Genomic DNA, 13,594 nt, shown 5'->3' with positions numbered 1-13,594 from the left:
CTGCCCCTTCCCCCTACAGTCCTGATGAAGGGTTCCGGCCCGAAACGTTGACCGATCTTTTCCACGGATGCTGCCCGACCTGCTGAGTTCCTCCAGCGTGTTGTGAGTGTTGAATAGTAAGCAAGTGTAGGTGGTTTTACCCTCTGGTTGAAGATCATTGTTTGAAATATCTGTGGCACAAATGTTACTTATAGCTGATACGTGAATGTTGTCTAGGCATGTAAGGGCTGCTACATGAGCAGCTGCAAATTAAATGTGCTGAAATCCAGTGAGTTGAAACTATCCTATTAAATGACACAGTTATTAATAAAAGACTATTTGACATTGCTAAAAACGTTTCCAAAATTAAAATGTGCAGGTCACCCAATGAATGAAGAAAAAAGTCTTCTTAACAAATTAATTGATACCTATTTTCAGAGTGAACATAAATTGCCAATGAAATTGAACACTGTGCAATACTCATCCAACACCCCCAGCACTGATCTTGGGATAGTAGGAAAGTCATGACTGAAGTAAGTGAAGATTGTTGGGAATTGCTCCCAGGAATTTCTACAGTGATGTCCTGAGACTGGAATAACAGCCATTATGTTTTGTTAGCAGCACGAGACCACTGATACCCACTGACTTGTCTTACCAGGACACCTTGTAGTCACGGTCACTCCCAAACCTATATTCATGTACTCTCAGCTCATCCCTTTGATTCAGCTCTTTGATCCATGAGGTCTGGAACCATGTAGTTCTGGGAATCCGAGACCGGGCAACTATGACGAGGGTATTGCAGAATAAGTGTCCCTTCATGATATGTTGACATAGTCTTTGGTCATTCTGCTCATAACTAAGAATGGGCTAATTGGGACTTGATTGAAACAGAGAACTTATTCTGATATCAGTGGAGTTCCATACTCCCGAAATATACAATGCCTTCTTCACCTTCGCCATTTGCACCTGCACCCCCACACAGATTCATTCTGCTGAGCCTTACTCACACACTCCACTCTATTTACTGCTATTTCACACACCCCACACTCACCCATTGAAAGCAGAACAGCGTTAATACTTAGAGTCGATGACTTTTCAGACTTGGTCCAAAGAACGTATTTCGGAGTCTCTGGCTTCAGGTCAACCTGCTCCACTTACCTGCACTGTCCCATAATCTCGTTCTCACAAAGTTACTCTTTTATTTCACCCCAGCGAGTGACCATCCTCACCCCACTCCGACACCGACTCGCCTTTCCCACACTCACCGTCTTCCCGGGGGAAAGCTTCCTGTTGTGGGAAGCAGTCAGATGTTTCTGAGTCGCTGACGTCGCTCACCTCTCTCGCACACTCACACATTCTCTCTCAGTGTCAGTGAGTCCCCACTTCCTAGTTTGTACAGTGTGTGCGAAGCGGAGGCTCGGGGAGCAGCGTTAACCGCGGAGACGGCACCTTCGGCGCAGCGCGCAGGCCAAGCACACACCGGCACCCAGACAGCAGACACACCGGGCAGGCAGGAGGTGGGGGGACGCCGCACCGAGATGCCGTAGCCATGGACTGCAGACTGAAGTGAGTGAGGAGATGGGACTCGGGGCGGGGGTGAGGAGGAAGCAGGGAGGTTCCTGCAGAAGGAGCCGCATTTGGTTTTGAGTGTCGGGCTCCCGAAACCGATCTGGGACGATTTGCTTGTGTTGTAAAGGCAGCGGGGTTTTGTTTGCCATCCCGGTGAAGTCTGCAGGCTTCGGGCCTGCACTCTTTGCCAAATAAGACTGACAACACTAAGAAGCTGAAGCTCTCACATTGAACCAGGATGTGCCCAAGGCATCTGCGCTTTCTAGTTTTTTTTAAAGTCTCCACCAGTTTATGTATCATGTTTTGTGTTTGAAAACTACGAGCGTCAGTTTGAGAATAACAATAGGAGCAAGAGGATAAGGAGACCTTTCTGTTCGGGTACGTTCGGTAGTCGGGTTGGTTACAAGTAAATAAATCCAATGAATATTGTCAACAGTTTGTATGCTAATAGGATAATTAATTAAATGAAGTGCCATATTAGGATGGAAAGGATTGTATAATGAAGCTAAAATTGTATTAAGAAATCCAGATCTCTGTCTAGCAAGAGCAATCAGCTAACTCTAGTTTTGTCACACTGTGGGACTAAGATGTGATGGAATTGGATATTTTCCTGTAGCATTTCAGTGATGTTCCAGCGGGACAGTACACTTGAAAGTAAGCAAGTAGTGTACTCCAGTTGTCATCCTATAGATGACACCTGTATGGCACCTCCCTAAACTGTTATGGGGAGTGAAACCTGTTGTGCTGTGGTGGAACTCTGCTGAGAGCACAGGAGGGGATCACTAGTTATTACCTTGGGGAGATAAATAAAAATTCAGCTATCCTTCTGTTGTGTGATCTTAAAATACTGCGGATTTCGAGGTAGTTCTGAAATAAAATTAAGTGTTATCTCTTTGTGGTTTGCACGACTAGAGCATTGCTTGCTGCCTGCTTCCTCATGCAATGAGGCGTATTCATTTGTGACTTTTTAGAAACAAGACTTCAAACCCAGGCCCTCTCAACAGTCAAAAAAAGGAAAGATCAGGTGATAGCCATTTCAGATTGCCACTATTTATGTCTTAAGATTTAAAATATTAGGGGAACACCAGTGATGGTCCACCCTTCTACGGGGCACTGTAGAGACCAAAGTCTTGGTCTAATGGCAGTGGGACCAAGATACGATCAGGGACGTGGCTCCACTGCACAGACTGAGAGAGTGCTTATATGTGTACACATGCATGTCTACCCTATTTTTCTTGATATCGCAGCACAAATTTGTATTATCCTGATCCGTCCTTCTTTACGTATTCTTTCCCTTAATGCCATTTTCAGCCTTGGTTAGACTCCACAATTGCTTGTCCTTCCCTCTTTCCTCACATTTTTGAGTGTTTGCCTTCCTCCTTGATCTCCCCTGCTCTCACCAACCCTGGTCTCACCATTGAGACTTGTTGGAATTTAAGAAGGCCTTTGACAAGGTGCCATGCAGGGGAGGGGGCGGGGGAACGTCTACTCAGACCATGAGAGGCCTGCGTCAGGCATTTTCATGCCTTACAAGGCGCAGATTGTAAGTCTGTGTGGGGCGCCACTCCTCACACAGACACCAGAGCAATGTGTGATTAAGTGCCTTGCTCAAGGACACAAACACACTGCCACAGCTGAGGCTCGAACTAGTGACCTTCAAATCACTAGACGAACGCCTTAACCACTTGCCCAACGTGCTGTTCAGAAGTCTGCTAAACAAGATCTCTGTGGTGTCACAGGAAAATTACTAGCATAGATAGAAGCAACATACATCAAAGTTGCTGGTGAACGCAGCAGACCAAGCAGCATCCGTAGGAAGAGGTGCAGTCGACGTTTCAGGCCGAGACCCTTCGTCAGGACTAACTGAAGGAAGAGTGAGTAAGGGATTTGAAAGTTGGAGGGGGAGGGGGAGATCCAAAATGATAGGAGAAGACAGGAGGGGGAGGGATAGAGCCAAGAGCTGGACAGGGGACAGGGGATACGAGAGGATCATGGGACAGGAGGTCTGGGAAGAAAGACAAGGGGGGGTGACCCAGAGGATGGGCAAGAGGTATATTCAGAAGGACAGAGGGAGAAAAAGGAGAGTGAGAGAAAGAATGTGTGCATAAAAATGAGTAACAGATGGGGTACGAGGGGGAGGTGGGGCCTTAGCGGAAGTTAGAGAAGTCGATGTTCATGCCATCAGGTTGGAGGCTACCCAGACGGAATATAAGGTGTTGTTCCTCCAACCTGAGTGTGGCTTCATCTTTACAGTAGAGGAGGCCATGGATAGACATGTCAGAATGGGAATGGGATGTGGAATTAAAATGTATGGCCACTGGGAGATCCTGCTTTCTCTGGTGGACAGAGCGTAGATGTTCAGCAAAGTGGTCTCCCAGTCTGCGTCGGGTCTCGCCAATATATAAAAGGCCACATTGGGAGCACCGGACGCAGTATATCACCCCAGTCGACTCACAGGTGAAGTGATGCCTCACCTGGAAAGACTGTTTGGGGCCCTGAATGGTGGTAAGGGAGGAAGTGTAAGGGCATGTGTAGCACTTGTTCCGCTTACACGGATAAGTGCCAGGAGGGAGATCGGTGGGGAGGGATGGGGGGAACGAATGGACAAGGGAGTTGTGTAGGGAGCGATCCCTGCGGAATGCGGGGGGGGGGGGAAGATGTGCTTAGTGGTGGGATCCCATTGGAGGTGGCGGAAGTTACGGAGAATAATATGTTGGACCCGGAGGCTGGTGGGGTGGTAGGTGAGGACCAGGGGAACCCTATTCCTAGTGGGGTGGTGGGAGGATGGAGTGAGAGCAGATGTACGTGAAATGGGGGAGATGCGTTTAAGAGCAGAGTTGATAGTGGAGGAAGGGAAGCCCCTTTCTTTAAAAAAGGGAGACATCTCCCTCGTCCTAGAGCATAGATAGAAGATTGGTTGACTGGAAGAAGGCAAGGAGTGGGAATAAAGGGGATTTTTCCTGGTTGGCTACCAGTGCCTAGAGGTGTCCTGCAGGGGTTAGTGTTGGGTTTGCTAATTTTCACGTTATATTCTATTGATCTGGATGACAGAATCACTGGCTTCGTATCACCTTTGCAGGTGATACATAGATAGGTGGAGGGGTAGGTAGTGTTGAGGAAGCAGTGTGTTTGCTGGAGCACATGGACATGTTGGAAGAATGTGCAAAGAAGTTGCAGGTGGAATTCTGTATGGTCATGCACTCTGGTAGAAGAAATAAAAGAATAGATTATTTTCTAATTGGGAAGAGAATTCAGAAATCAGAGGTGCAATGGGACTTGGGAGTCCTCGTGCAGGATTCCCTAAAGGTAAATTCTGTATAGCATTCATTTCGAACAGACTAGAATTGAAAAGTAAGGATGTAATGCTGAGGCTTTATATGACAATGGTCAGACCACAGTTTTGTGAGCAGGCTTGGGCCCTATAACTAAGGATATGCTAGTGTTGGAGAGGGTTTAGAGAAAGTTTACAAGAATTATTTTGGAGATGAAAGGTTAATGTATGAAAAGCATTTCATGTCTCTGGCTGTGTACTCACTGGAGTTGAGAAGAGTTTAGAAGGATTGGTGGGTGGGAGGGGAAAGTCCCTCATTAAAGCTACCGAATAGTACAAGGTCTGAATAGGGTGGATATTGACAGTATGTTTCCAGTAGTGGGAGACTCCAGGCCAGACAGCACAAACTCAGAATAGAAGAGCAAGGACCTTTTAATAGGGAGCAAGAAACTTTGCTGTCGTGGGTACTTGTGTAAGGACGTTTGATTCAGTAGGCTCTCATCGTGTCACACGATTTTGACTGCAGAAACTGGTGCAAGCAGCATAAAAGTTAGCAATTATCTTTCAACATAAAACAGTGTCCAGGTACAAGTGACACACACACTACATTTGATTCAATTTGGATTTTGCTGGCCGGGTATGGGACAGGTGACAAGTCTACAAGGATGTGATGAATAGTGTTCTCCAGGGATCTCAGTTGAATGTTTGTCATAGGTTCGGATGAAGGCGTTAAGAGAAGTTTATTAGAGATTGCAGAGGCATTGTAAGTAATGCAGTTGGAAGCAGGAAGTTAAAAAGGGAGATTGACAGATTGAGTGAGTGAGTAAAGTGACAAAGTAGCCTACAGTGTGGGTGAGTTTAGACTTATCAGGCAGACAAATTGCAGTATTTTTGAACAGTGAAATGCTTATTCTATTATTATTATTATTATAAAATACTCTTCTATTATTATTCAATTACTATTATTATTATTATAAAAATACTCTTCTACAAGCCCACTGACTCTCATAACTACCTCGACTATACCTCTTCCCACCCCGCCACATGCAAAAATGCCATTCCCTATTCCCAGTTCCTCCGTCTCCGCCGCATCTGCTCCCAGGATGAGGCTTTCCGTTCCAGGACATCTCAAATGTCCTCTTTCTTTAAGGATCGTGGTTTCCCTTCTACGGTGATCAATGATGCCCTCACCCGCATCTCCTCCATTTCCCGCACTTCGGCCCTCACCCCATCCTCCCGTCACCACAACAGGGACAGAGTTCCCCTTGTCCTCATCTACCACCCCACCAGTCTCTGGATCCAGCACATTATCCTCCGCAACTTCCGCCACCTCCAACAGGACCCCACCACTAAGCACATCTTTCCCTCCACCCCACTCTGCTTTCCGCAGGGATCGGTCCCTCCGCGACTCCCCTATCTGCACGTCCATCCCCACTGGTCTCCCACCCGGCACTTATCCCTGTAAGCGTAAGTACTACACCTGTCCCTACACCTCATCTCTTGCAACCACTCAGGGCCCCAAACAGTCCTTCCAGGTGAGACAACACTTCACTTGTGAGTCTGTTGGGGTCATCTATTGCATTCGGTGCTCCTGGTGCAGCCTCCTCTACATCGGTGAAACCCAACGCAGATTGGGAGACCGCTTCGTCGAGCACCTCCACTCCATCTGCCACAACAGACAGGATCTCCCGCTAGCCACCCACTTCAACTCTGCTTCCCATTCCCATTCAGATATGTCCATACATGGCCTCCTCTACTGCCATAATGAGGCTAAACTCAGGTTGGAGGAGCAACACCTCATATACCGTCTAGGTAGTCTCCAGCCCCTTGGTGTGAACATAGAATTCTCCACTTCCGGTAATTCCCTCCCCCTCTCTTCCTCTATCCCTATTTCACTCCAACCCCTCCCCCAGCTCCCTCATGGTTCCGCCTCCTTCTTCTACTACCCATTGTTTTCAGGGCTATCACGTCAATGCTTCCCCTCCCCTACCCCTTTGTCTTTCAAATTACTGGTCTTTCAACTGAAGCTACAAGCATTCTTCAAATCCTTCCCTATCTTTCATTCTTCAGTTCTGATGAAGGGTTCCGGCCTGAAACGTCGACTCATCGTTCCTAACTGATGCTGCCCGACCTGCTGAGTTCATCCAGCGTACTGAAGGTGTTGCTTTGATCGCAGCATCTGCGGATTATTTTGTGTTTACAGTGAAATACTTATTCGTTCATTATGTGCCATGTCCTATGACGTGGGTGATCATGGTCTTTCCATGACCATGAATGTTCTTAGCAAATTTTCTCCACAGAAGTGGTTTGTCATTGCCGCTTTCTGGGCAGTGGCTTTACAAGACGGGTAAAGAGTATCAATACTCCCCAGGGATGTCTGCCTGGCATCACTGGTGGCAGAAACAGGTCTTGCGATGTGCACCAGCTGCTCATACGACCATCCACCACCTGCTCCCATGGTTTCACGTGATCCTGGTCAGGGGTGGGGCTGTTACACTTTGTCCAAGGGTGACCTGCAGGCTAGCCAAGGGAAGGAGTGCCTTACCCCTCCTTTAGTAGAGACTTATCTCCACCCTGCCACCCAGAGTAAAAGATTAGTAATATAAAAAGAATTGGCAGATTTTGATGTCTGTGTACAAAAGTATAGTTATAAACTGTGATCCAAAATTCTGAACTCAAGAGATTCTGCAGAGGCCTGAAATGTGGAGTAAAACGCACAAAATGCTGGAAGAACTCAGCGGGTCAGACAACATCTGTGGTGAGGAATAAATAGTTTTGGGCCAAGACCCTTCATCAGGAGTCTTAAAAATTCTAGCAGGATGTAGGCAGGGATTAGAATGGGAAGAAATACAAATTGCACCAAGTCCCATCTGGAGAACTGAACGCTTGTGGAAACATTGTTTAAAGAATGGTATTTTTGCCTTGGAGATGGTGATGGAGCAGTGCAGATGCACAAGAATAACAGCAGATTTAAAGGTTATAGTGAGGACAGATTGTATTAATTAGTTTGACCTTCTTTTGAGTTTAGAAGATTGAGAGAGATTCAGTTGAGTGCTTAAGATAATAACAACAGAGTAGATAAAAAGTCCAGAATAAAAAAGGACAATCTCCAAAGTTAAATCCAAGTTTTCAAACAGCCAAAGGAGGAATGATTTCTTCACAAAGATAATAAAATTGTCAACTATTCAGACAAGTGATGCTGTTTCCAACTTCCGTACCATTAACCAAGGGGTCCATAGACCCCAGGTTGGGAGCCTCGGGTTTAGGTGGAGGTAGATGGATTTTGTTTAATGGGAGGGTGTGGAGAAATAGAACTGACTTGGATAAATGGAGTTGAAATATGGATAATCCAAAACTTAATGGAATGCCAAGTTAGGTTTCTGGTCAATTAACTTATTCCTTATATGCCTCTTTATTTGAACAAAGCACATACACTGCTTTTGCTTGTATTCTGCGCCGAGGTGAGGCTGACTGAGCCTAGGTACTCCAATGTTCAGAACATTAAGTGATAATCTCAGTGATTTATGTGGAGCTTTTAAGACAGGTGCAGACATGATGTTTGTCTAGTCTGGAGCAAAGGTCACACACAGTTTCACAATATGAGGTCATCTGCCCAGGATCGAGATACAGACAAATTTCATCACTGTGACTAGTGAATTTTTGGAATTACTACTCAGTCAAGATCATTCTGGAGGTCCAATTGCATATTCAGGACTGTGGTTGAATGACACTTTAACGTTAAGAGATTAAAGGGATAATAGGTTAGTGCAGGAGAGAGATGCTGAGTTAAAATGATCCAATTGAATGGTAGAACAACCAGGAGGAGATGATTGACCTATATCTTACTTCTTCTGATTCTTGTGTTCTGATGAGGAACCCTGCCTGTAGGAACTGTACCTGCCCATGGTACTGTTGGCTGGAGTGACCACATTATGGTTCTTGAGGTGCCAAAGGGCACTTGGTTCAATGAGGATTGGAAAGCAGCATGTCAGATGTAGGCCCAACATGCACCAAGCGCTGGAGAAACTCAGCAAGTCAGGCAGCATCTATGGAGAGGTAATTCAGCTGGGTGCTTAAGATGATAACAACCGAGTAGATAAGATCTAGCCTTCGACAGCGGGTATGCCAATCACCAGAGGCAGTCTGCTGCTGATACACCTAAGTGATCCCATAACCAACAGATCGGATCTGCAGAATCTTGGCACAGCTGTTTATAAATGGTGATGGCTAATAATGTATTTAAAGGCATTTCCTGTTCTTAACATTCTGCATGTAAACACAAGAGATAAGGTTGCAATAATCTTTAGCCAGAAGTGTTAACTGAATTAGTTCTGGCCAGTTACTTTCTCACCAATTTAATCTGAAGTGTCATCTAGGTGATGGGTGGCCATTGGGTCATACAGCAGAGAAAAGGGCATTTGGCTCACCAAGTCCATAACCATCAAACATCTATTTACACTCACCCCAGTCCCATCCTATTATAGGTGATCCCCATTTTATGAACACCTTATTGATGTACAGCCTTTATATATGAACGAGTCCAGCAGGATGGATTTGCAAGCTGCTGTGGGAGCTCTGTTCCTCACTGTATTTCCAACTTGCATACTGTTTGGGTCACAAACAGTTGATGGGAATGGAATCCTGTGGTAACCTGGGAGGATACATTTATTCTCCCTACTTTACCTTAAGGGATCAGTGACTGTTCCATTAGGCAATACTTGCTTTCTCAATGTGTGGAATACTCGTGTTCTGTTTGGAGTTTACCCTTACTGCAGCCTCTGTACAAGTATGCAGCAAAAAGCTGAATTCCAATTATGAAGTGAGCATGACCCTTTAGATCATGGCAACGTTTGACTGTGTGATATCAAGGAGCTTTGGAATATTTTGATTTGCAGTTGAAAATCTGATGACAAGTCTGCAGCAGGCTGTAGCTCCATGGCTAACTCACAGGCTTGGGCTGATGTGGGAACTAATCATTATGCCACAGCCTATCAGGCCGTGTTCATTATTAGTAATAGTTTTAAGATCCAATCCAATAGGAGAGAATATAGCCACCTCCCCTGACATTGAATAGTATTAACATCATTATCAGGGACATCATGGGGGCTTTATCAAAAGCCTCTGTTCTAATGACATAGATAGTGTGGCTACAAGAGCAGTCCAGAGGCTGAGTAAAGTTTTGCGATAGACATGCTTCTGAGATTCTGAAGTCTTTCTACAAGGCATTTTGCAGGACATTATGAAATACTTCTCTACTTCCGCTGTTGCTTCAATAATGCAGCCCCGATAACGTGGACACCATCTAAGTCGAATAGCCTTTTGGAATCAATAATATCAAAGAGGATGCCAAATATTTCTTCAGATACGTAAAGTGTAAAAGAAGGTGAGAGTGGATATCGGACCACTGGAAAACAATACTGGAGAGGTAGTAGTGGGGAACATCGAAATAGTGGATGAACTGAATAAGTAGTTTGCACCAGTCTTCACTGTGGAAGACACTAGCAGTATGGTGGAAGTTTCAGGTGTCAGGGGGCATGAAGTGTGTGGTTACCATAACTAGAGAGAAGGTTCTTGGGAAACTGAAAGGTCTGAAGTTAGATGAGTCACCAGGACCAGATGGTGTACACCCCAGAGTTCTGAAAGAGGTAGCTGAAGAAATCGTGGAGGCATTAGTAAAGACCTTCCAGGAATCACTAGATTCTGGAATGGTTCTGGAAGAGTGGAAAATTGCAAATATCACTCCGCTCTTCAAGAAGGGAAACAGGCAGAAGAAAGGGAGCCTTTTCTGACTAGCTGCCAGTTAGTCTGACCTCAGTGGTTGGGAAGATGTTGGAGTCCATTATTATGGAAGACGTCTCAAGGTACTTGGAGGCATTAAGGGAAAGTCTTGCCTGACAAATCTGTTGGAATTCTTTGAAGAAGTTTCAGGCAGGATAGACAAAGGAGGACTGGTTGATGTTGTGTACTTCGATTTTCAGAAGGCCTTTGATACACATTGAATTGACTTTATTTCTTACATCCTTCCCATACATGAGTAAAAATTTTTACATTATGTCTCTGAATGTGTAATGTGCAATTTATAGTAATTTGTAATAAATAGTATGTACAACAGGACAGTCAATATAACATAGAAATACAATTGTATCAGTGTGAATTAATCAGTCTGATGGCCTAGTGGATGAAGCTGTCCTGGAGCCTGTTGGTCCTGGCTTTAATGCTGCGGTACCGTTTCCCGGATGGTAGCAGCTGGAACAATTTGTGGTCGGGGTGATTCTGGTCCCCAATGACCTTTCAGGCCCTTTTTATGCACCTGTCTCTGTAAATGTCCTGAATAGTGGGAAGTTCACATCTACAGACGCTCTGGGCTGTCCACACCACTCTCTGCAGAGCCCTGTTATTGAGGGAAGTACAGTTCCCTTACCAGGCAGTGTTACAGCCAGTCAGAATGCTCTTAATTGTGCCCTTGTAAAAAGTCAGGATGTGGAGACTCATGCGAAACTTCTTCAGCCGTCTGAGGTGAAAGAGGCGCTGTTGCGCCCTTTTCACCACACAGCCGGTATGTACAGACCACGTGAGATCCTTGGTGATGTGTATACCGAGGAACTTAAAGCTGTTCACCCTCTCAACCCTAGATCCATTGATGTCAATAGGAGTTAGCCTGTCTCCATTCCTCCTGTAGTCTGCAGCCAGCTCCTTTGTCTTAGTGACATTGGGGGAGAGATTGTTTTCTTGACACCACTGTGTCAAGGTGATGACTTCTTCTCCGTAGGCTGCCTTGTGATTATTTGAGATAAGGCCAATCAATGAGGCTGCTTAATAAGCTATGAGCCTTGGTATTACGGGAAAGATTCTGGCAAGGATAGAGCAGTGGCTGATTGGCAGGAGCCAAAGATTTTCTGACTAGCTGCCAGTGACTAGTGTTGTTCCACATGGGTCTCTGTTGGGACCAACTCTTTTTACATTATGTTTCAATGAGTTGGATGATGGAATTGGTGGCTTTGTTGCAAAGTTTGAAGACAATATGAAGATAGGTGAAGGGGCAGATAGTTTTGAGGAAGTAGAGAGGCTACAGAGCACTTTGTTAGTTTATGAGAATGGGCAAAGAAATGGCAGATGGAATACAGTGTCTGAAAGTATGTGGTCATGCACTTTGGTAGAATAATCAAAGGGTTGACTATTTTCTAAATGGAGAGAATATACAAAAGAACTGAGGTGCAAAGGGACTTGGAGTCCTTGTGCAGGATTCCCTGAAGGTTAATTTTCAGGTTGAGTCTGTGGTGAGGAAGGCAAATACAATATTAGAATTCATTTCAAGCGGACTAGAATATAAAAGCAAGGATGTAATGTTAAGACTTTATAAAGCACTGGTGAGACCTCACTTGGAGTATTGTGAGCAGTTTTGGGTCCCTTATTTTAGAAAGGATGTACTGAAAGGAGAGATTTCAAAGGAGATTCATGAAAATGATTCCAGGTTTGTCAAATGAAGAGCATTTGATGGTTCTGGGCCCATATTCACTAGAATTCTGAAGAATGTGGGGTGACCTCATTGAAGCCTGTTGAATGGTGAAAGGCATTGATAGAGAGGATGTTTCCTATGGTGTGTAGTCTAAGACCAGAGGACACAGCCTCAGAATAGAGGACATCCTTTTTGAACAGAGATGAGGAGGAATTTCTTTAGCCAGAGAGTGGAGAATGCCACTCATTGCCATGGGCAGCTGTGGAGGCCAAGTCTTTATGTATATTTAAGGTGGGGTTGATAGATTCTTGATTGGTCTGGGCATGAAGGGATACAGGGAGAAGGCAGGAGATTGAGGCTGAGAGGAAAATTGGATCAGCCATGGTGAAATGGTGAAGCAGATTCGATGGGCCAAATAGCCTAATTCTCCTCCTGTATCTTATGGTATTAAGGAATCGTATTCTTTCAACCATCTTAAAATTAGCACACTGGTACTGTAATTTGTGCTGCATGCAAACTGTGAAGATTTCTTTCACTTTTACTTCCCAGAGCCTTACTTGGGTTATCCGGAAAATGTATGGAATATCGCCTTTAGGTTCCTCTTCATCTTGGACGGTGTTATAATTTAAAATGTATTTTCCTGTGTGACCATTATAAATGGGGCCAAATTTTGAAACTCAGTCTGACCGTTCACAAACTAATAACACTGGACATGCACCACTTCAGCAGCTGGAGGATAGTCATAGTCATACTTTATTAATCCCGGGGGAAATTGGTTTTCGTTACAGTTGGTCCATAAATAATAAATAGTAATAGAACCATAAATAGTTAAATAGTAATATGTAAATTATGCCAGTAAATTATGTAATAAGTTCAGGACCAGCCTATTGGCTCAGGGTGTCTGACCCTCCAAGGGTCCTCCAATGCACTTCACCTTTCTGAGGGAAGTTGGGATGGTTAAAAAATACTGGCCTGCCTTGTTTTCCTATATGAATGTGATTGAAATATCATGCTTTGTTAATGAATTATTCAAATTTGTTGCTAGAAGAGTGGGATTGGTGATTGAAAGGGGTGGTGCAAATTGAGGTTTGAATGTAAAGTTTTTCTTACATTAAAGTTTGGTCATGCATTAATTTTCATATTTATAATTGATGGAATATTTCTGGTGATTGCTTAACAAATCTGTTTTACCAGATAAATCCACCTTATTTTTCAACAGAGAGAGCCCAGAAAGGACTTTCGATCTTGTCTTCAAGGTGACCTGTCCGACTTCTGAAAATGAAGGTAAATTGCATTGTGGCCATTCAGTTGTTTTGAAT

The 13,594-nt window shown here is 44.6% G+C and overlaps 1 protein-coding gene across 3 annotated transcripts in view; it reads left to right on the top strand.

Annotated features, from left to right (window-relative positions):
- Positions 1–1,302: 1,302 nt before the first annotated feature.
- Positions 1,303–13,594, top strand: part of dennd1b (DENN/MADD domain containing 1B) — a 330,960-nt gene continuing 318,668 nt past the window's right edge. For all 3 annotated transcript variants that reach the window (XM_063063866.1, XM_063063865.1, XM_063063864.1), the window contains exons 1-2: positions 1,303–1,545; positions 13,495–13,559. In XM_063063866.1, coding sequence (XP_062919936.1) covers positions 1,529–1,545; positions 13,495–13,559 — 82 coding nt within the window. In that variant the 5' untranslated portion in view covers positions 1,303–1,528. The remainder of the gene's footprint in view (positions 1,546–13,494; positions 13,560–13,594) is intronic.

The sequence above is a fragment of the Mobula hypostoma genome, chromosome 12, assembly GCF_963921235.1.
Source record: "Mobula hypostoma chromosome 12, sMobHyp1.1, whole genome shotgun sequence".
Classification (NCBI taxonomy): domain Eukaryota; kingdom Metazoa; phylum Chordata; class Chondrichthyes; order Myliobatiformes; family Myliobatidae; genus Mobula; species Mobula hypostoma.
Note: the sequence above shows the minus strand (reverse complement) of the source record. Positions and strands in the feature narration are given on the sequence as shown.